Source organism: Diadema antillarum, unplaced genomic scaffold, assembly GCF_040938485.1.
Source record: "Diadema antillarum isolate AM-2024a unplaced genomic scaffold, OU_Dant_1.0 seq00000773_RagTag, whole genome shotgun sequence".
NCBI classification, from domain to species: domain Eukaryota; kingdom Metazoa; phylum Echinodermata; class Echinoidea; order Diadematoida; family Diadematidae; genus Diadema; species Diadema antillarum.
The window spans coordinates 46,795-71,683 of NW_027271662.1; the positions used below are offsets into that span (position 1 = coordinate 46,795).

Below are 24,889 nucleotides of genomic sequence, written 5' to 3' on the forward strand. Positions count from 1 at the left end.
CCTGCCTCCTTTCAATCTTTCCTCTCTTATCGGTAAATCTCTGCGTTGACGACTTTCATAATGTATGAGTGCCTAGGTAATGCTGTGAAACACTCTACACTACACACTCCAGTTAAAATGTGTATTTAGCTATCATTATGTGCATACGTTTGTAACAGGTAATGTACGTACTTCTTGGAAGCCAGTCAAAATGCCCGCGCTCAATATAATACCGCAGGCTTGTCGAGTATAGCACCTACTCCTAATACAGCATGGAGTCCATGAAATGCGTGCAAATGAAACTAGTCAAATCAACGGCCCCTGGGGAAAATGATTACATCCACAAATTCAAATACGTCTAAATTTGACCGTGTAAATGGAGAGAGACGTGAATGAACGAATTGATAGGTAATCAAATAAAAATAAAAAACAAATAGAGAAAAAATGAAAAGACACATTGATAGGCCTATATACTATTGCGCTTGGTGGTGATCGCTACTGTGACTGCACCGGATTTATACTGAATAGTCCCTTTTCCTTGTAGACAGCGTCATCAGTTTGAACACGGTTCTGGTTACAGCAATGTGGTTTTGTTCCTGCGTATCTATCATTTTTATTAAAAAAAAATAAGTATAGTTTTTACGGCAAAGCTCTCATAACCTATTGGAGGGTATATGGATGTCAAGTTCCTTTACGAATTTGACTATTTTCTTCAGATTAGCCACCACATTGATAGACAGTGTCTTTGTGATAGAGGACTTTCACATGTTGACATGGCACGTCCTCTTAGGAGAAAAAAAAAAATGATCTGCGCATACCGTGACTTTGGACGCAATGCGATATGGGCGTGGTTCAGCACGAATCCCGGATTTATAGTATGCAACAGTTTTATATGAAGGCTTTCTCTTATCTGTTAGCTCTATGTACGACAGAAGGACATCGAAGTCAGAGTGGGCATTACTTCACGAAAGAATGAAGCTCCAACAAAAACCAAACCATGGGCATGCCCGCACTTTGCAGTATGACCTATATGAAGAAATCCATGACCATCCAAGCATCTGGTAGCCTATAGCAGGGATGTAGAATTTCCACCTTCCTGGGTATAGGAAGCTACCATGGAATAATGATTTAGGCCTGTACATGTCATCTTGAGAAATGTCCTATCAGACACACCCATTGCAAGCGATCTCATAGGAACTTTGCCTCAAGTAGTTTCGGCTTTTGCACACGATTATTGATGTCAATGCGATCACTCCATATCAACAGTATGATTATGCGATCATTTCACTTTCGGTTTGATTCCGTATCCTTTCATACCCCACCCTGGGAAACACGCAAATAGAATCTCATTATGGGTATCTGTATGGCTGATAATATCCCACCTTCCTGGTATATCGTCGTGGAATTCATGTGCACGGACAAAATGATTTGATGAGGAAAGTAACGAATAACCCTATGCAGTCCATTCAACAAGTTCAGCCTCTACATTATGGCATGATCGAGGGAGATGTGGTTGGTAATTTATGCAATACGTCGTCATGGTCGTCATTATTATGCCGTAAGCTAAGACAAAAATATTGAACGCAGCAAGATAATCATCTCCACGATATCAAGTCATTGCCTCCGTGATGTAGGCCTATACAGTAAACACATAGATCCTACCGACTCTATTATGCAGGTGATTGGTCGAAAGTGGAAATCCGGGACAAATAAAATGTTAGTCTGAAAAGAAAAGGGAAACTCTTAAGGCCGTGTCGCACCTTTCCGGGCAAGCTGCGCGGGCTTGTTGCGAGTAGGGATTTTCAAGCACGCAAGAGAGTTTCGCACGTGTGTCTTACCTGCTAGACGCGTGCTACTTACCTTCTACTTGCGTGTATTCCGTGTGACCTGCGTAAGAGCTTTGAAACTGATCCGTTTTCTGTTACGAGCGACTTACGGGTATTGCGAAGTACCTGCGTTGGAGTTGCCTGCGAGGTGCTGCCGGTATGGGTCTCCTACTGGTGTTCTGCGTGTACCTCTGCGGGCAAACCCCCGCGAGTCACTCGGAACAAGTTTTGAGCATGCCCAAGGCCTTTTCATACCGTATCTGGGGAAGTTTTGCGGGTTGACTTGCGGGGAAACAAATTTGCTACCCGGAGCTCTCCGCAGTTGGTCCGCACCTGACAGTACCAAGCGCGTATCTCGCACGAAGTTCCCCGGAGGTGCGCACGCAAGTCCGATTTACCCGCAGCTAAGTTTTGAGCATGACCAAAACTTTTCCGGGTGAGTCGCGGGGATTGCCCGCAGAGGTCCAGTAGAAGGCCCTTAGCAGCAGCACCTCGCAGGCAACTTCCACGCAGGTACTTCGCAGTTGCCGTATGCGGCAAAGACAATGATATTATGTGGGACTTCTGCCATTCCTTCAAAGGAATTTCTTCACTGAGTTGTCAGCCCCGAGGCGCCTGGCACGCAGGTCACACAGAATACCCGCAAGTAGAACTTAAGTAGAACGCGACCAGCAAGTACACATGCAAAACTCGCCCAAATCCATGTCCGCCCTCAGAAACTGTCGGATATGCTGGAAAATCCCCACACGCAACAAGCCCGCGTAGCTTGCCCAGAAAGGAGTGACAGGGCCTAAACATGGTTGCGGGTAAAAAAAAAAAGATTCGCGTGCGCACCTCCGGGCGACTACGGGTGAGATATGTGCTATGTACTGTCATGCGCGGGTCATCTGCGGGGACCTCCGGGTAGTAAGAATTGTTCTTCGCAAGTCGCACGCAAGGCTTGCCCGGAAAGGTGTGACACGGCCTTTACAAGCAATACAGTCAGTGAACTGTGATCAAAATCGGAAGAAAATTAATTCCCCGAAGTTATGATATTGTAAAGTTTCGCAGGTTTTCATGAAACAGTTTTCTTTGAAAAGTCACTATAAATTAATAAATATGCAATAGTGAATCAGTGATGCACTAAGCGTTTCGAGAATAGTGCAATTCCTTACCTCACAAGGCTGTTGAATTCTACATCAATGTAAATCATTTTGAATTGTTATCCCGGGTTAAGACTACTGACAAGTCTCTGTGTGATGAATGATGACACGCCCCTCATACTCATACTCATTCCTTACAGTCTTTTTTTCCCCTCTCTCTCTCCTTCAGCCTTTTACTTCTTTCTCTCCTTTTAACCTCCTCCTTTCCTGTTCAGAAAAGGTTATCAAGGTCATCACCTCTATATCATTACCCTATGACATAATACAAATGAGTTTTATTATGTTATTTTCTTAATGGATTACTTTTCTGATTACGTCACTATTGGATTCCTGAGAAAAGTTGTACATGCATATGGCTGTGTTTGTTTGTATACCTATGTGTGCATACACACATTCACGTAGTCCTTCTTTGTCTCTCCTTCTCCCTCTCTATCTTTACTAGACCCCTCTTTTACCCATTCTACCACGTTCTTCCAATCTGCTCTACCAGGTGAAAGCTTTCATTGACTCTGTTTTTATTTTGATGGGGCCACCTTCCCTATCACGTTGCTGTATCTCCTTATCTTTACAATTTTTATATGTGCGGTCCACGATATGTATGTATTCATTCTTGTGAAAGTTGAATAGGATATAAATTTATTTTCTCATTCTGCACCCCCATACAAACGTCCGTAGTAATGTATGCACATGCATAAGTCTGTGTATGTATGTATGTATGTATGTGTATACCTGTATGATGTATTACATACACATCCAAAATTTGCTAGACCCTCTTTTTTTTTTTAATCCAATTTGTTTTGTCCTTCCCATCTCCCCCGGCAGGCGAAAACTTTCACTGATAATGTTATCATTTTTGATGGAGCAACTTTTCTGACTATGTTGCTGTTCATCACCGAGTATCTTTCTATTTTCCCAATATCTATTAACAAATATGTGTGGTTTATGATATGTATCTTACTGAGAAAGCTACGCAGAATATAAATATGTTATTTTTGTAACCCTGCCCCCTTATACAAAGGTTCGCACATGGTATGTGACTACATGCAAAAGGCTGTGTATTTGTGCGTATTGTGCATGATGTATTGTATACACATACTTATTGCCTTTATCTCTCCTTCTCCCTCTATCCCTCTCGTATCTCTATACTCTACATCTCTTCCGTATATTGCTTTGAGAATCACCCCCATAAAGCTATTTTTTAAATAAATCTGCAATTCTAAATGGAGAAATATGACATTTTTATGTATATTTTTATGTATATTTTTGGACAGTTAGAGGAACTATTCTGTGAGTTTGATGTTGTTATTTGGATTATGTTTAAAGAAGAATGTGGGTCACGGGTATTTTTAAGGGGTCGGATGAGAGTGCTAGGGTATATGTTTCATTTGATAATCTAGTCATTAGAATAAAATTTGGTTATGAAATATACAAAAAAAAAAATCAGTTGATGTAATTATATTGGGGTTGTGCAATCACATTTTTAAATTTTTAAATATCTTATCTTTGGTTATCATCAGTCATGCAAACCTGATGTTTTGTGTATGATGTTTTGTAGTTTTATTGGAGTAGAGGCAAACCAGCCGTCACAGTATTTTTATATAGTTCTGCTTGTTTTGACAAATGTGGAATATGTTCTTATCTTGCATGATATATTATATCGGATAATGCTCACCTTATTGATTTGCATACTTATGATATTTTCCCACTCAATTCCATCACACGTGCAAATGCTTTACTCTGTAACCGTCTGAATGTTTGAATTTGTATGTATATATTTTATGTGATATTATACGCAATTTAGCCCTCGGGCTACGAGATGTGATATGAATAAATAAACCTTTCAATAAAAATAAAAAAATCCCCTTATAATAACTTTGACATACAGTGTGTACATGAAATTATGAAGTTTCCAATTTTTCTTTTCATCAAACACAATAACGCTCCTGAATCAAATCCAGACATAAAAAATCTGACTGATTGTTATTTTGAAGTTATTCTATCATGACAAGAATAACATTATGCTCCATACTTTTAGACCAGACAAACTGAAGTTTCGCCAATTATTTTTTTTTTGTACATTATCGATGGAAAATTGTGAGGTGATGAAATCATCAGTTCATTCATTTACATAATTATTCAATTCACATCAACTGTTCAAGAAGTGTTGTACAAACATTAGCGAATCTTTGAAGCTTTATAACTTATGCTTTTGATCCGATGTTTATCAAATTCTCACTGTTGTGCTTGTAGAATTGGCCTTTGAATTCCCCCTTCAAGTTGAAGAATGGCCGAATCATAAGCGGGCATGTATACCTACTGAAGATCATGCATGTGAATACTTTCTGATCATTCAGGGAAGCTGAATTTAAAGACTGCAGTGTCCAGGTCTAGTGATATACCTTAACAATTATTCTATCCTCAAAATGCGGTATTCGTGTTCTATCCTCCTTGCATCTTTTCTGCGTTCCTCACAGTTCGGACGCCAAGGTTGCGGTCAGTTGGAGTTACAACTGGTCAGTCCGTGGTCAGCAGTGTAGTTACTGGTCAAGACGTGCACGCTCGTAATGCGAATCCACAAGGACTGATATTCATAGGCTTATCGCCTTATTAGTCCCTTGATCTGTGTCAGGTTCTAATTTGACACTGTCATCCTGGTACATTGTGATCAAAGTCAGACTTTATATTTTTTCTTCCCACCCCTCCCCCCTCCCTCTCCGCAAGAGATCGGTTTTCTATGCAGTTTTTCATATTTTGCAGGTATGCCGAGGGTTTGGTCTGACTAATTGTTCATATTTGATTGTGTTAATCATGTTTACTTTGCAAGTCGCTGTATATCTTGAGTTGTATCATGACACTTGTTGCTATTCTATGTTCTTGCTTATATCCCAAGACAGAGGTTTCGTGGAAGGTTTTGTGTAGGCAGAACATGCAGGTATGTTTAGGGGCTTGTTTCAATTGTTGTTGATCTGATTGCATGCTGGCGTATATACCTATTTTGAATGAGATGCTATTTCACATTATATACAATAGTTACATACTAGGCGCTCCTTGCAGGTCATTCTGCATGACGCTATACATGTACTGAATATCTATTTACAACATGCAGGTGACACTCACGTATGTCTATATTTCATAGTCTTTATTGTGTGTTCGATGTTAATTCATGGATATGCTTTACAGTTTTTACACCTCTCGTTGGAAAGAAAATATCAAAATGAAACGAGAATCCCATGACTGACCACATGACAATCATAAAAATTCGATTGCTATGGGACATAATGACCATGTGTTTGGGGTTTGACCGGGTTAATAAAGAAGACAATCTTTACATGCAAAAGAGGAGAGAATTTCTTTCAAGACTTTATCCATTTTGGGACCACATTCTCAAAATCTCATTCCTGTCTGTGTAAAGCACTAATGGTCCTGTGTTTGGTTTGACCGGACTAATAAAGGGATATGGTGGGTGCAGAATCTCGTTGTCCAGAGTCAGTAAAATAATCGAAAGCAATGCACAAATATTGACCTTCTTGTGATCTTTCTCTTTTTTTAACCCTCTGTAAACATAGATTTCGTCTATTAAGCTTCTAAGAACCAGCAAGTAAAAAAAAAAAACAAAACAAGAACAAATTGCCTTGGTAGGCCTATATAGGCTTTTGAGATGAACAATATCATGAAACGTTATTGTTTTACTGTACCAGGGAGGTCGTCTCACCTCCCTGATTGTACGTGATACCATATGCCTACTAGCCCTTGAGTGTATAACGTATGATAGAATTGAACGAGTGGCGGTCACGTTCGTTTTATATACGAGATTGCCATTGCCTATCTGATAACAATGACTCAATTATTCAATAAAACTGCCTTGAGAATTAACCATGCAGATTCATGCTGGGTTCCAACTGTCGTGCGATCCGCTACGCAACTCACGCCACGACTGGCCATACATAGTTACAGTTGATGGTGGACCTACAACAAACTGGTCCAATCTCGGACCCCAAGAACAGATCTATCAGAAGATAAATCTGAAATGGGCTATCCACTGTACACCACATTGTCACATGTCATTTCTTTTTTTCATTGTATTTTGATACTTCAACCTTGATTCATCATGTTTCAATTACGTCAAGTTTAACACTGTTTATTCTATGTATAATACGATTTTACTGTTTCGAAAATAAAAACAAACAAACAATCTGCACCACTGTTGAAATCGTCGTCTGAATAGTGGAATAATCATGGTGATCGTATCAGCACGGTTGTGACATTCAGTGTATATTATGCTCGTATATTCAGGGCCTACTGCTACATTTCGTCCCGTGAAGTTAGGGAATCCCAGCTGCTGAGGACATGCAACGCTAACAGTAACTAACAGGACGGAAGTCTTACAAGGAAGACAACAAATTGTGGCTTATCATTTCAGATTTACACTACAAGCAGGCGCTGACAGCATAATAGCCACGTGACGCGTGTGCATTATTACCCCGCCGGCGTGCTCACCGTTTATTTATACATACTAACATAGGCATATAGTTTATCAACTTTTTATCACCATCGTCTTGTGTGCTGCATTGGTTAATCCTGATCAAGAGAACGTTTACCGAGGCTTGCAGGCCCACCCGACGCGCCTATCCCACAGTCAGTGCGTGAAACACTGAGTAGGTGCTATAGGAAATGAACCATGGAGCTATTCGTTGTAGCTCCATGGATGAACTGAGCAACACTTCAATATTAGTTCTTGATAACCCTCCAACAAGGCGCTGACATAAACTCTAGTAATCGAATGTCGTCTGTGCAACATAAAACAAAAAATACGCAAGAGCCAACATACGAGTAGTAAACATGGTAAACCTCTCTCTAATTGCATCTCCTTCCCCTTTTGCACGTGTGTTCAATAGACCAGTTCGTAATTCCACATTGCGCATGAGCAGAAAAAGGTCATTTTGTGTACCAACAGGCATTTTAGTTTGTAAATTCACTAAGATAAGCATCATGTGATCCTCATCTAAATGGTGCTTGCCAGCACATCCACCTGACAGCAAGAATGGTATTTCGCAATATAAAAGGATCATAGGCTGTTATTGCATTCAATACAAAACAATAAAATGGATGCCTGCTAAATTGTCAACTGATGGAGTATTCTGATCACCTGCTCTAAACGCAAGCTCATTTTTTTGTTTGAATATGAATTCCATAAATTGTTACGTCGGGCAAGCTTATGCATTATGCCGCTTTGAAAACGAGTGAAATGCCTAACCAACTGAGAAAAAAGAAAGGTCATTTTGTACCAATGTGTACATGAGCTAATTACTAACTGGCTTATCAAATCTTGAGATTAAGACGAAGACAGTGATGTCTGCAACATGAGTGAACCCAGTAAGCTGATGCTTAATAATAAGCCAGCTCGTAATTAGCTCATGTGCACATTTGTACAAATGACCAAACCTTTCTGGGTGCTGTTCGTTATTCCGAAGGTTCGCTATTCCGAAGGTTCGTTATTCCGAAGGGTCGTTAATCCGAAACACGCAAATTCCCTATACCTAGAGGTTCGTTAATCCGAAAATGAAAAAGGGTTCGTTAATCCGAAAATTTGTGGAGTTATTCCGAAGGTTCGTTATTCCGAAGATTGGTTAATCCGAAAATGAAATTCGGAACAATGAACCTTCGGAATAACGAATCTTAGGAATAAAGAGCCTTCGGAATAACGAACCTTCGGAATAACGAGCTGTAACCATTTTTCTTCCCCCCCTTTTTTTTCTTTCACTGCTGGTCACTACCTCACTCGTCGAAGCGACAATGCATACCTTTGCTTGACGTAGTAATTTATGGAATTTACGTTCAAATAAAAACAAAGCAATGAACCTGCGTAGACCAGGTGACAGGAATCGCTCAGCAATTTACAACTTGGGTAGGGATCCACTTCATTGTCTTGCATTGAAAGCATTAACATTTTTGTCCTGATATTAATGCTAAATACCAGGTGTGCTGGCATGCACCATTATTGTGATTAAATGAATAGGCCTAATTATCATATTGCAGATGCTTATCCCAGTGAAATTAAAATCCAACATGTTCATATCTCAAATTACCTTTTTCTGCTTATGCGCAAGGTGGAACTATACGAACTGGTTTAGATGGGGTCATAAAACCCTGTCTGACGCAAACCCTATGGACAGATGACATTTCACATCATAATAGGACTACTGGTCATTTCTCCGAGATCACATGCGTCCTTCGTGTAAATAGTGAAGGAACCCCGGGGAAACATTAGAAGAGAGCACCCGCACTCAGGAACACTCACTATCTAATTGAAGGTAAGGGGGCAAATCACGCTTAACTATATTTTATCGACATGGATTTTCATTTCATGTCACATTTCCAGGCATCCACGCGGCGAGGTAAGGACTTCCTTTGGCATTATACAACTCCTAGTACAAATGACGATCCTTACCCGTTAGCTATCTTAATGACATGGACATTATAGGTTTTCCTTCGAACGCTTCCGCCTTATGAAATATGATGGCACGAACGCACGTTAAGTGGTGGAAGTAGAGTCTGCTCTGAGGCCATGTCATCATTATGTTCAATTTTGTGTTCAAACTTTTGTCTTCGAACCCGGGCGTAGGCTGCCTTGGAGACATCCTTTTTTCTTTTTTTTTTCTTTTTTTACCTCGTTTTAGCCCGTCTCAGCGACACACATTATACAGAAAGTTTGCATGACCTAGATCCCAAACAATCTGCAAATGCTATGCAAATAAACAAACTTCAGACAAGCACTCTGTTTACTAAGCGTATCCATGGCTATAGACTATGAATTCATATGCAGCAAAACTTTGTTTCAATAACTTCACATTTGGAAATGCTTTGTTTTTGACTACTCCAACAGTACTGTGAAACTGCCATGAATTTAAAAAAATTGTGGCTAAACTGTTTTTATGTTTTCACATTAATCATCGTCATAGTTAAATGTTACAAGATTCTCAACTTGTAGATTATCATGTGACTATCATTCCCGCTTGTTGGGAAAATGGAAACACTTTTCCATCATGGGTGTGAGAAAGGAAACCATGTTTTACAGCTAAAACATGGATTATTACTCCATACAATGAGTAAAACGAAGCAGAGTTTCAAGGGTAAGGTTGAGAAGCACTTGCATTTTTTGTTTTGTTTTTGTTTCTGTTTTGCTTTTCTCTCACCTCCCTGATTCGAAAGACCCAATTTGCACAGTGGGTATATAGGTACAGGTGTACCTACAGGTGTACCTACAGGTGTACCTATACAATATCATTCGCATTCGACATTAATAGGCATTACTGGAATGTCATTGTGAACACATCGTAAAACAAAACAGAGGAAAAAATTCAAACGAGTCTTGTTTACAAACAAAATTATTTAAATCCTATCCGTAGTTCTGAAAAAAAAAATACACACACACAAAGAGGAATCCCAAAGGTTGTCCCTGACAGCATGTAACCGGAAATACTGCTCGACACAACTAGTGACTGATGTACGCTATAGCTAGCTAAAAGGCTTCTGAAATGTGATTCGATACAGGAAAAAAGGCGAATCAGAGGGGCCATCCCACTAGACCGACACCCACGAGTCATACAGCCCACGAGTTCGACATTGAAAACAGGTCCATATTGGAGTCATACAGCTCACGAGTCATACAGCCCAGGAGGTCGACAATAGGCAAATAAAGCCCATGAGTTCGACACTAGGTAAAAACAGCCCACGAGTTCGACAGATACAACACGGTCTCGAGGGCCTTGTTAGCTTAACTCATGGGCTGTATGGTGAGCTGTATGACTCGTGGGTGTTGGTCTCGTGACGTGCACCCGAATCAGACAGGGTCCTCCGGAAAGAAAATACACTGTGTATACCCATAAATTTGAGTATACTGTAGAAACATGACAAACAAGTACAGACTTGGTGGATAAGACCCTTGCAGAAGTTTGATTCGCTGGAATGATGATGATGATGGATGTGCAGCTATTTGGCGGCACTTCTCTGACCATCTCCGGCTGATTTCCTCAAAGGCTGACAGACAGTGTGACTGTTTGACAAATGGATGTCGGTACTTGAGGAACGGAACATGCAACTCTCTCTCAACTCGTTCACATTTATAGAAGGTTTGCATTCATCATTCCACTTATCTTTATACGTCAATCAGACTTGTAGTATACTTGCTATGCGATGACAGTAGGCCTATAAGGAATCTCAACCTGGATTCGGTGGGGGGGGGGGGGGGGATCTAGGTCCTACATTGTATTTTTCAATTACATTTCCAGCTCGATTCTCGGTCTCTAATTTGTGTGACATTCGTGAAACATGAAATACAAACTTTTGAAGACAATTATCTTGTTGGTAACCTTGACAGCATCTGTTGCAAGGTTGTCAATAATAATGCCCCCTGAAGGCACGTGTCTACAGATTTGTGCTGAGCTGATTTTGAAAACGCAGCAGACTGTAAGTACATATTATTAAATGCACCCGTACTGCAAAGGCGAGGTCACGTCTAGCGACCAAAAGCAGACAGTAAGCGGTACTGTACAGAATCAAAGACTTGAAGCATATCAATTGTCTGCAGCTCTAGCAACGAATCACAAATATGAAACATTACTCATAAGGTAGGCCTATGACTTCTTTTCATATATATCATCTAGTCATGCTGTTTCTGGTACTCGCAGGCAAGGTTATCATAAATCCTGTAGGCCTACTTTCTCGCCACACGAGAAATTGATGGTGTCTTCTTGGAGACTACCATGAACGGAAATTATGCTGTTTCTATGACGCGGTTCCCATACAGATTATGCTAGTATCGGGCTTTAATTGGTTTTAAACAGTCTGGATATTCACTAGATGGTATTTTGAAAAGTCTCACGAGTTCAAGCCACACCACAGAAAACAGCGGAACTACGTATTGCCAAATTAGCATATAGTTGAAGTATCAGTTCAGTGCGTGTTTTAATCATTGCCACTCAGAAACTGAAATTAGCATAAATCAGTAGGCCCTATGCCTCACGGGAGAGAGTGAACTTTCTGCACAGCAATGAATTACTTTTGTTGGCTAAATCGGTGAAACAGTCTGTTGCCTGAGACTACACAAGCAGCAGGTGTTACGCTCAGCTGCTTTTGAATAGCGAGCTGGAATGTCGATTCTCTGGAGCCAACGCACCAGAATAATAATTTAACGATCAAAAAATAATGACAACCATGACCCACACAAGCAAGCAAGCAAGAGTTCTACACTCACATCGATGTTGCAGGACTGCTGTTATATATTTTTTTTTCATTCTCTGCTCAGCCATTTTTCGTCTTCACCCGTACCAAGTGACTGTATATACTGCACTGCATGTTGAAACCGCAACGGCGCAAGACGATCAAAATGTACACTCTTCGCAGAATCATGATGAGCTTCAAACCGAAGCTCCTTGACAGAACTTGAGCCATGATATTCAGGGTCATCACAGGTGCATATCTCATCGGTTTATTCAAAGACGGTGGCTCTTGAAAATGTGTGAGCACGCCTGTAATAGCACGACGAATGGTAACTCAGTAACTCTATGATTATCATATCCAATTAAGCGCATGCATAAACGAGGGTGGACAACGAAAAGACAAAAAAACAACAAACAAACAAAGATAAAAAACGAACATATCCTATATAGTTTACGAGTCATTTTTACGAGTTCAGTCAACAATGAATGCATGCTACACACCGTGTTGCATTGTGTCTGTGTATTTTACGTGACATTAATACAAATTTAAAACGTGATCCGTGAAAAGTCTATCAATAATCATCTTCAAATAGACCGCGTTACTTGTCAGTTGCCTGCAAGGCATTCGTATTCACCCTGGAACTCTATTGACATCATTATTTATTACATTAAATTGGACGTCACTCATGAATCAAAGCAAGAGACAACTATATAGCTCATCAGCTGTCTTTCAAAATGGAGCCCGACATGATTATCATTATAATTCCATGAAGCAAGTTGTCTGCCAAGGGCGGGATAAACCAACTCATTTCAGGCAGCAGTAATCATCGTGGGATGCAAAACCAGGGAAGTGGGGCATTTCCCACCTCCTTACTATTAAAAGACTGCTCAGTCTCTGTATGAGCTCTGCTCGTATTGCCCGAAACGAACAGTTCTGACTATACCATCAAACTTTGCTGCATAAAATGTGGTATGTGCAACAACATCATTTTTGCTTTGTTTCATCTTATACATAAAAAGTACAGTTATACAAAGGCACGAGAAGGGAGAGAGAGAGAGAGAGAGAGAGGAGGTGACTTATCAGTCCCACGTATTCATATCTGTGGTGTAACTCTCTACCGATCACTTTGGATTTTCGTTGACAAGTTTGCAAACTCAACCATCTAAAACAGAGCAAAATTAAGTCAGTTTTGCTTGATATCGACTTTGGCCCTAAAGCGTGCAAAAGTTGTCACCCCATGCGAAACAGTAAATATATACTGTACATCAACTGCATGAAGTAAGCGAGTCCTATACGTGATCATGTCACTGTTGTCAGTTGATGATACCAAATGCTATTGAACTTTGGTGGGCAATCAGCGGTATCAAAACTTTCACGGCCGCATTCATTATCATCATATTGACGGAATCGAAAAATTGGTCATTGGAAGTACACTGTACGGATCCAAAGGGTGGAAGCAGAGAGATGCGCTTTTTACTGTTTTGCGTACTCCTCTTTCATAGAATCATAAAAGCATACAACTTACGTATAGGAAGCATTGCACAGATTAATCAAAACGAAAGACCAAATAATCAATGCATTTATGCCTATACATACATACATATATATATATATCATTTATTATGTAATATAAAATATAAATTTATTAATATCTTGATAAGGTAATTTTTTATACATTAGCTTTTTCGCTTTATACTCCATGACAGGAAGGAAATGCGCTAAAGTGGGTCACAACGCGTCGGACCGGAAGACTTTGCGAGATCAGTGCATATTAGGGGTGAGGCAATGTGGTTCGCAATGGTATGCAAGGTAAGCTCGAGAATACAGGGGATCATTCACGCATCACATCGGAATCCATGCATCCTCTTTCACCGTGGCGATATAACTTGCACAGTAATCTCTGTTCCTCTAGCACTCAGGCTTGGGACCTGGCCTGGACACATAGCATGTCGATGAGTTCGCACAAGTTGCATTCTAAAAGGGACATTCTGAAATCGGTTTATACAAATCCCTCTTCTTCTTCCAGTTCTATTTCTTCATCATTATCTCTTTCTTCTCCTTCTTCTTTTCCTTCTTTACGAATTGGATGTGTCAATGTACAATCTGTGTCAAATTGTAGGAATCTTGGAGTTTATTTTGACCCTGAAATGTCAATGGCGACACACATTACAAACACATGTCGATCTGTATATTTGCAACTACGCAATATTCACAGTATCAGAAAATCCTTATCAAACAAAGTTGCAGCCTCTGTTATTCATTCGTATGTTTTGTCTCGTATTGATTATGGAAATGCATTATTGTTCAAGGCTTCATCTTACCAACTGGCCAAACTACAGCGTGCTCAGAACTCTGCTGCTCGGGTCCTCAGTGGAACATCTCGCTTCTCCAGCATTACCCCAGTTCTAAAAAATCTTCACTGGCTACCAGTATCCAAGAGGATAGAGTTTAAAATTCTTATTCATACATGGAAAGCAGTACATTCTTCAGCTCCAAAATATTTGCAAAACCTTGTTTCAGAATACGTCCCTGGCAGAAATCTCCGTTCATGTAATAGTAAACAATTAACAGTTAAAAGAACAATCTCGACTCTCGGAGAAAAAGCCTTTGTTTCTGCAGCCCCATCTCTCTGGAACGCTCTTCCACTGAGGATCCGATCAGCAGAGACCATTGAAACATTTAAAAAGCTTTTGAAATCACATATGTTCGCATTTTGTTTCGATTGAATTTTCAACGAATTGTTCATTGGTGTGTATATCTCTACCTATCTCTTTCTTCTTTTTCAACCTTCTTATGTACAATTATGACTATGATGTATGCTATTCTTTTCATAATTACGTCCCTCTGCGCCTCAGAATAGGATACTAGATCGAAGGCGCATTACAAATGCTGTACTTATTCTTCCCCTGCTTCTTCTTCTTCTTGTTTTTCGCAGACTTTTTTTTTTTTGGGGGGGGGGGGAAGAACGGGATTCTTTTTGCTGTTCACTCTTGTTGTTCAGTCATGTCTTCTTACGGGCCTACTGCTTTTTTCTTTAAGGTCGTGTCGATTATAGTGAACGACCAAAAATATGTTATACATTCTTTACCATGCTGAAAGTTTTCAACAAACGGTATATTCTGGGCTACGAAAAAATTAAAATACAAAAAATGTAACAACAGCAGCTATTTATACTGTTGTAATCGTATTGACTATATAGGCCTATAATGTAATCGACTCGCTCCTTGTGGAATCTCGTCAGTAATATCCGTAAATCACGGTCTCGGTGTTTCATGTCATCAAAATCATCAACGATGGTGGTGGTGTGACAAAAAGTGGATTATACAATTACACAACATGTTAGTAAAATCATATATGCTCTTGATTAGAATGATATCAATAATGATGATAACAATAACTTATTGTTATCATCATTATTGATCCGGGTCATATCCTATAAGTTAACAAAGGAAGCCTCTTAGTGTAACTTCTACTATATACATCCCAAGGGTTTGGCCATATTATCACGTATAATTGCCTAATTGCTATAGGTATAGGGTCCTACTCATTTTCACACCTGTAGGCCCTATATGCATGGGTCAAGAGGGTCTGTTATGGTAGGTTCACAACTAGGTCCTATATGCTATAGGAGAACTCTCTCATTAACTTTGAAGCCATCAACTTATATAACCATTCACACAAGTTGATGACGATATGGATTATGAAGTAAAGTAGACTTGAAAGGAGACTAAAGCGTGTCCAAGGACTCTTCATATCGTCATTGTCGGCTCATATAAATTCGTAGATATTTGATTACTCCAGATAATGTAGAAAGTTCATTAATAATGCACAATCGCTCGCTGAAGCATTGCCGTGCTTGCTGTAATAATAATAGTAAATTTCATTATGCCGCGGCAATTACAGAGAGTTGGGGGAATTGAGATGAGACCAATGAGAGGGCTTGGTGAAATTGCGTACACGGTCACAAACAAAGCGGACACGATCGTCATGTTAACTCCTTGAAAGACGAAAGGTTAACTTGTGCACTTTTCCCCCGAAAGGCTACATGCTGACACGATCCACGAGAATTCATTATTACACTAAAAAATAGGGAGATCTATGTGAGAGACACGCCCCAGCTCCTATATAGTGCATTGGACACATGTCATGTAGGACTTGATTCATTCACGTGTAGCAACCAGCGTATAATACCATGCAGGGAGTTCTCTTTCCACCTCCCCGATAATACACTGTAAAAACATCGGTGTTAGATTTAACACCACGGGTGTTAAATCTAACACCGATCAAACTTCAATAAAGGACCACACCCACAGGTGTTAAAAATGCACTGTGATGGTGTTGAAAAGTGTTCACCTGACACTTCTTGGTGTTAATTTGACATTGTACCTGGTCTTATTTTGACACTGTACTGGTGTTAATTAAAAAATGACACCACATGGTGTTGATTTGATATTTGTTGGTGTTAATATCAATGGTTTAACACCCGTCCAGCTTCAATAAGAGACCACACCAGCTGGTGTTACTTTGGTGTAAATTTATTTTCACATTTTTTTTCAAAAATCTAGTATTTTAATGTAAAATTCTTGATCGTCTTGTTTAAATCAAAAATCAACAAGAAGTGCAGTTACTAAGAAACTCTTCAAAAAACAGTTTAAAATTTGGAAATGACACCCGGAGGTGTTAATTTAACACCATAAATGAGCACCGAAAATTTAACACCAGCTCGGTGTTCACTATTTAACACCGGACTTTTTGCAGTGTACCATGAAGCTACAACGCAAATGTGCTATAGCTCCATGATAATACCAAAGAGATGCCTGGGATACATCCTTGATAATTCCAGGCAGATGAGTCACCTACCTGATACTACCATATTCATAGATTTATACACGTAGGTCCATGATGATACTATACACCATTACACGTTTACGGTTTGCACGCTTACAAGGCGTAGCCCGAGAACACAACCATGCGAAACCTCCTCAAAACAAGAGAAAACGATGCACGAGAAAGTTGAACTGGCGATTGCTCTACGATTACAATGCTCCACAAAATGCATGGTACATCCGGTCTTCGTAAAGCAAAAAGTTTTAGTTCCAGCTTTACTGGAAAAAGGCTAAACTCTATCATTATGCTATAGCCATGCATGACCACCGGACCAACTGGGATATTCAATTTCAATGGAACTCCTGATGTCGACATCTCAAAACAGCCGCTAACGAAATAGACCGTTCCTGTAACTAATTACAATTAACCATTTATTTATTTCAATTCATATAAACATGTTTCTTTTCCAACAACTGCTAGTAACGAGGCATTTCATTCACCTGCTACCTCCTTATGTTCCATAGAAATAGGCAGGAATTCGCCTAGTTGTTGCTAAGTCGGGCAAGCTTTGTGGTTGTCAATTTTCGAACAAACTTAAAGGTCCTGTACCTTTGGGAGCACTGATTTTAAAAATGGTCAAGATATCAGTTTTGTTACATGACGGTGTAGGTCAGTTGTATCACAAAACATCTTACCATATAAAATTTTTGCAATAAAGCCTAAAACACAAGGAGGTATCACCATTTTTCTCATTCAACCATAACTGTAGACGGTTAGTCTGGAAACATTTTCATTATTGTTCACATTTTGTATATTTAACAATACACAAACACACACAAAATTATTTCTGGAACTTGATGGGTTAAAAACACACGTAACTGCTATTCCACCAGATAGCTGGCTGACAGGTCTGAATAATTACCAAAATAATAGAAACCTGTTCGGAATGCTCTCGGTCGGGGGATTACCGAAAGCAGAACATCTTAATCCATGCCTTACATGATTAATCCATGTCAAACGCAACTCTCATCAGCAAGCTATACATTTCGCGATTAGCAGCGTGGGGTAGGTAACGGATGTTCAATTATTCCCGTTTCCGCATCGTATTTAACAACATCACACTGTCATTTCACGCGTGGCAAGGCAACACATTATTACTACATGCCCCTCGAGCATCAAAAGATGACACCTCAGCAAAATGTGATATGACACCTTTAGACTTGACTGGACAGATACTAGTGACGTGTTCATTTCAAAGCGCTGCACAATTTTCTGAAAGTGGTAATACCTGTGTATAGCAGTCACTCTATTATACAGAAATTCAAAATATGACCTTTCCGGACAGGTAGCCACTATATAATATAATCGAACGGTTGGCGGCATTATCATTATGAATTGATAACACGTAATAATATGTGACAAAATGACTGTTGAAGACACGTCACACGCGTGTCTCCTGTTCACAAATGCAAGGAGCTCTAAGATGTCACTAATCGTCACTGATAGTACTATAAATACGAGTGCGTATACGCTATCTCTCATAATTTTATATTCAGCAATTATAGGTGCTGGCCCCTAAGCAAAGTGCTTATCGATAATGGTCCCTTCACCTGTATAGGCCTACATTCAAATACCATTAAATATCTGTACGTCTAATATAGGCCTACAGCTACACGTTGATATTTATCTTTTTCTTCAGTACTCTTGTTTATAATTTCATGTCAGAATTGTTGATTTTGTCATAATGACTACATTCAATTTTACAAGTGGAGAAAAAAAAAACTGAAACTGAAAAAAAAAACCTGAAATCTGAGACACAAAACTATGCCGGGTATAGTAAAAACGATACACAGTTCTAATACGCCAACAAACGAAGCTATAGTACATAGACATGTGGTCGCTTTAAGCAAGGTCTACAACACGGAGCTACGGTATCCCCATGGTAACACCATAATCATCATCGAGACAGTTTGTAGTGACCACTCAATGTATAAGTGGCCGCTAGCACCAAGCAATAACTAAGATAGGGTTGATTGTTCGCCCAATTATTGCTCTCTATAGAATAGTTACATTTTTTAATGAATTTATCTCAATCTCTTGGCCTGAACCTGTTGGAACTATGTGATAAATCGCCTGATGCACAATTATTATATAAACGGTGGACATATTATATTACAGGCTACGTCCTCACTCCAACATTCACAGCGTTTGTACAAATTACCCGACTTTCCTCGAACTTTCAATGCACTTATTTATCTGTATTAGATCCACTTGTATGTTTTGGGAGCTTTTAACATTCAAGATACACACTGACCCAGTTCTTGAACAGAATAAGAGAGTAACAGATGCTGATTTCCCTTATCAAGAAAAACAACCTTTCCGCAAGTAATGAAGATACAACGGTGAGCGCATTCAAAACAAAATGCGAATCAGCAGAGCTATCACTTTCGACATTCAAGAGCATTAGAAATATAATGGTCAAGGAAAAACAACAACAGCTAGAGACCGAAGAATCTGAGGATGTATCATATGGCAGAGAGTTATCTGGACTTCAGGAAATGTCATGCTATACACGCTTATACCCGAGCGTTTGAATACTGCTGGTAGAATAACCCTAAGATTCTCGGAAAGTGAGAGAGGACCAATTTCCCTCCCTTTAATCGTGAACAATGAGTTACACATCTGTGGGTCAAACAAAAAGAAGACATTTCCACATTATCGCGTTTGATGGGAAACACTATGCATAGACTCATATGAACGGAGCAAAGTCACGCATGTATGACTCAAATTTAATATGCGAACAGAAAACGTTTCATTAAAGTTCGCTGAAAGAAAGTTAATATGGACTTGATTTGTTTTCATGTGTTCGTGAAACTGATATCTCTTACAAACTGGCGATCAGATTGTGTAAATCAAATAAAATTATAGGCCTATACGCGGGGGGGGGGGGAGGGGGTAGGGGAGAGAAACAAAGAATATAATGATAATATTTATAGAAAACTATTCCTTATAAAGCGTTTTCCAGCAAACTGATCATAGCACTGTTAAACAAAAACAAAATTAATATAGGCCTACATTTTAATTATGATGGAAACATTTTGGCTATGAGTTTCTTTTTGAAAGTTTCTTCCTGCATCAATAATGTGATTTTGCGGGAATACATCACCTGAGCTGAAAACAATTGAGTGATTCTAGGACATTTCTGTATTACACTGTTTAATCCATTAATCATTGGGGAGTTTAAGCTATTGTATACTATGTTACCGTATTCTGCCCGGAACATAGCGCTTATATACAAATGCACTCGTCTTGGATGAGTGTATATATTAGGCCAGTCACGTGGTTGGGCATTTGGCTTATAAAAAGTATAGTGCCTTTGCGCGAATGCCGGATTATGAATAAAACTTGTTTTACATTTTTTTGACATAGTATGCCGACACATTCTATATTATAGTCAAAGTGGGACTTTAAATATTGTTCTTTCCCCAGATAATTATGTCGCAGAGCATTTACATTTATGTGATTTGTTGCTGTTGTTGTTTTTGAGGGGGGTTAAAAAAACACGTGTAATGCAGAAATGAAATGAGATCAAATCAAATCAAATCAAATCAAATCAAATCGAATCCCGATTCAGAGAGGAATGTTCCTATCGTATCATGCAGTGCCCTAGGGTTGGGCCGACGTTCGACAGGCTTATAGAACGCCTTATCTGATTCTCGGCTGTATACTGCCTCATAAGGTGCACAATGAGTTGATCCTTTCTCACGATGGATGTCATACTATGACAATTACGTCATAAAGAACATTGTTATGTGAGTAACGGTGAGCTAATACCTTCTAATCCCCTATGACCTTACACTGTTCTTTTGAGAAAACCGCTACAAACTGTTCACTGATGGTGAAAGGAGTATAGTGTTCTGTTAGAGGGGTTGCCCCGCAATTAATCATACTTTGCATATTGGTATTATGCTATTTCTGATTATAATGTTCGTTATTATACATCCACACTGACAGTATATAGAGTAGAGTTCGCCCCGTTTCACATGACTATTGTTATCACGACAGAGTGCTTGTTATCTGCCACAATTGCACATGTATCCTCTAAGTTTCGGGGTTTCCCCTCTTTTCACAGGACTTTAAGACGAGATGGTATGTATTGTATAAGTTGAAGTAAATATTAGTTTTCAGGATTATTAAAAAATAAATCTGTAAAGATTAAGAGACGCGATTTGTCTATGATAACATTGCTGACAAAAGATAAACTCTCATGAACGAGAGAAAAAGCCCCAAGTCACGTCAGTTTTGTCATTGGACAATTTTTCAGTTGATAATGTGGTGCTGTAAACGACAGAAAGAGGGATACGATCGCAATTTCAGTGAGACATAGTGGCGTTTGTCAATGTGTCATGTATGGGGATTCCTCCTCCATGCACACTGTCACATCACTGGCCTTAGTTCAAGTATGTTGAAATAAAATAAAGGAGGGTAAGAAATATGAAAACATAATGTAGGTATATAAAAATATGAAAAGAAGTCAAACCGTTTATGAATTGACCGAAGAATAGATACAAGTTAAGAGAGACACTCGACAGATAGAAAGATACAGAAGGACCGCCAAACTAACTTCATTCTTCCAGAAATCATAATAATCATCATACCACATTCTCACGGAAACAGAATGTACTCAAGTATTTGTGCTGTGATCAAAGATAGTCTGTATATAGGCCTACAGTAAATCGACCAGTGCGTTCCGAGTCTTCTGTTTACTCTGGACCTTGCACGCATGCTTCGAAACTCCGCCAGATGTCAAAGGGGATTCCCAGACGGGTTGTCATGACGTCATTCTCCCCCTGATGCGACAACTTCGAAAATATCTAGGTCTTAGTTTATTGAGTGCATCATGTATGAATGTAATAATGGTATTTACTTAATAATAAGGCACATTTTCCTCTCTTTTTTATGCTTATCACTTCAAGAAAATATTCCGGATGGGTAACAGAAAGCCTTCTATATAAAATGTTTTCCTTTTTTTTGTTGTGTTGTTGTTAATTGGGGGTCTTTTCAATTAATTCAGTGAGATTTTTTTTTTTCTGACCATCAATTCATAGGGCTTTGTTCCTGGAATAACTGGAATGCATGAATGTTCTAATAGCTTTCAAAAGAGGGTTCACACAGCAGCGTGTATACCAATACACGTACAAAGGCTAAGGGTTCTTCCTGGAAGATCATCATCCTTGCGATATCACGATGACAACGTAGATCTAGTCCCGAGTCTTTCAGAAATGACGACAACTTATATGAAATATCTTCCCTTGTTTTTGTATAAACAAGTGTTCGTGATGTAGGCATACTGTAAGCATGAATAGACAGAAAAAAATATATATTCGTCGGGAGAACTTTTTTTCAAAACTTTTATGGCTCTCCTTCGTAGACGGGGATTCCGTGAAGCCAGGCCAGACGCAGCAGTCTCCGTGGAACATAATCCCGGCAGGATACAGACCGATCTTCCGGTAAAATATACTACAACTGAATGCTTATGGAGCCACAACTCAGTCAAGTTGCAAAAATAAGCTACTCGTCTTTGCCTCTCGACTGCAACTTCGTGCTTGTTTCCAGCTGACACTTTTCAATAGGTGCAAAATGTTAGGCAAAGCGTCCAGTATCTACCCGTCAATATCACGAAATATTGAATACGCAAGAGTGGCTGCGAACCCCCTCAATAAAGAAAAAAAAACCCTCTAAATTTTGACAAAATCCTTCTAGAAAAGTCTCCACTCCTAACTCTAATACTAGATTTTATCTATGAATTACATGAAATGTTGACATAACATGAAGATATATTATTCTAAAAGGAAAGGCTGTAGGCTACATAAGAGTAGAATTTTTGCCACATGTACTAACGTCTAAGTTGAGGTGTTAAAATGTAGGCCTACGAACAGGCCTAGTACTTACCAACATGGTTATTGCTTGAAAACAAATAAAAAAAAAAAGAGAAGAAAGTGACTCAGATTGTTTTAATGAACTTTTATCAATAGATTGTACAAATCGACACACCTATCCTTCTTTGAACCAGGAGGGAGGCGGAGGTTGGTTTCATACCTCCCTGACCCTGGTCAAATGTACAACTCCAGCCATGCCATGGCGTGAACGAAATTCATTGACATTGCGTCTTCCACATCGGAATATGACAGTGTTAAAAACAAAGCACCTACAAAGCCGGGGAAACTTGCTTCCAACTCCTAGAGAAAGAAATCGAAAAAGCTCAGTTAACAGCACTCAAATGTTTAGATATACAATACTGTAATCCACGTCGCAGATATGCGAGGAATGTTATCTCCACTTTAGTACTACATGTAGTATACTCCTCATACACTCGGGCACTCGCAGACAAGAAGTCGCTACTCGCGCGGGACCACCCGATGGTTTATTCTACAGGTCGCCAGCGAACCACGTCCACCCACAGTTTTCCCACCCACCAGGGCGTGGAAGAACTCTGCGGCACACGCCCATGCCAAACGAGCAACGAATTCGGTAGTACACCCCATCTTACGGAAAATGGTATACACCTCCCGAAACCGCCCTGTATTCTCTCCCGGCAACTGTATACTGTCTGACAGCTCGCAAAACTTACCTTCCCAAAACGTGATGGCTGCTTAACATGCAAAAATCCTTCTTTCGTCTTCCCTCTCCGATTCATGTTGTAACGAATAGTTCCTTTCCGAACTTCGCCAAACAGTGATGTTCGTTGTCAAAAAACACGTTTCCTTCCCGCTTCCCCCCGCACCCCTCCAGCTGACGGAACCAGCGCAGTAAATAACAAGTCCAAAGACTACAGCCAAACAATTTTCGACGCGTGAAGTATGTAGCCTTTTCAGCGACAACACATGCCTTCTTGGCAACGCATAAATTCAACACTCCATCGAAGGAAGCCCAAACATTAATCCACTAGTAATTATCCGACTGAATTTTTGTGGGAGAAAGTGTGCGGTGACGAGATGGACCTTCTACAGATTTTACACGCGGAGAGGAGTAGCGCCAATCACACAGTAGTATTCATTATGCTGTAGTGTTGAGCGAGTCCCTGGTCGCGACTAACCCTGCCCATTGACTACCGGGGATGAATACCAAGTGAAGAGTGACGTGTGTGTCTGCTCGTGTATCACGAATGGAAGGGGCTTCCCTCATGAATATTGCAAACCAAACACACACCCCGCACATTGTCACGCACACACGTCAGTCGGAGCGCATCGGGCATTGTCCTTTTGCTAAATTCTGAATCAATATTTCTGAGAAGGTAAAAGGAGTTTACACAGGGAGGGTGGTTCTTCAAAAAGATTCTCTGTGGAAGTCTTATTGAGATTCCTGAAGGCGTAATCAGCTCTTGTTTGGAGAGGTGGGGGAAACCAACCCGCCGGATGTCAAGTTTTGAGAGACTTATGGATACGCTGTAAATTTTGTCTTCCAACACAATAGGTGACTACTAATCATTCAGCGATCTCGATTAAATAGCTTACTTTGGAGTTTGGCTTGTGCCCTTTATTCCGAGAGAACATAACAATTTATAAAGCAATCACAAAGTACTGCCGGACAAGCATCAAATAAACGCATTTTAATACGCACAGACACATTAGTCATGTCCACACCCACACACAGCTGAGTCGGTCATCAATCGGAGTGTCAATTAGGCAATTATCGTCTTGATACGAGTGACTATGTCCTTCATTAAATGGGTTCGGATCTTTACAGATACAAAGAAAACATCTTGATTTTGCACCGTGAAACAAGGAGTCTCCAAAATATAGGATCATGTGCGGAAAATGTGCTGATAATCATAAAACAGGCAGGAGGTATCATTTCGTCGAAGATAGTGCACAAGAGAAAAACACGTTTGGTTTG

At 39.8% G+C, this 24,889-nt stretch overlaps 1 protein-coding gene across 1 annotated transcript in view; it reads right to left on the bottom strand.

The window, feature by feature from the left end:
* The window catches only part of LOC139738899 (uncharacterized), a 34,763-nt gene extending 10,658 nt beyond the window's left edge, over positions 1-24,105 (bottom strand). Inside the window, exon 1 of the mRNA XM_071649529.1 lies at positions 23,625-24,105. Coding sequence (XP_071505630.1) covers positions 23,625-23,690 — 66 coding nt within the window. The 5' untranslated portion in view covers positions 23,691-24,105. The remainder of the gene's footprint in view (positions 1-23,624) is intronic.
* Between the last annotated feature and the right edge of the window lie 784 nt (positions 24,106-24,889).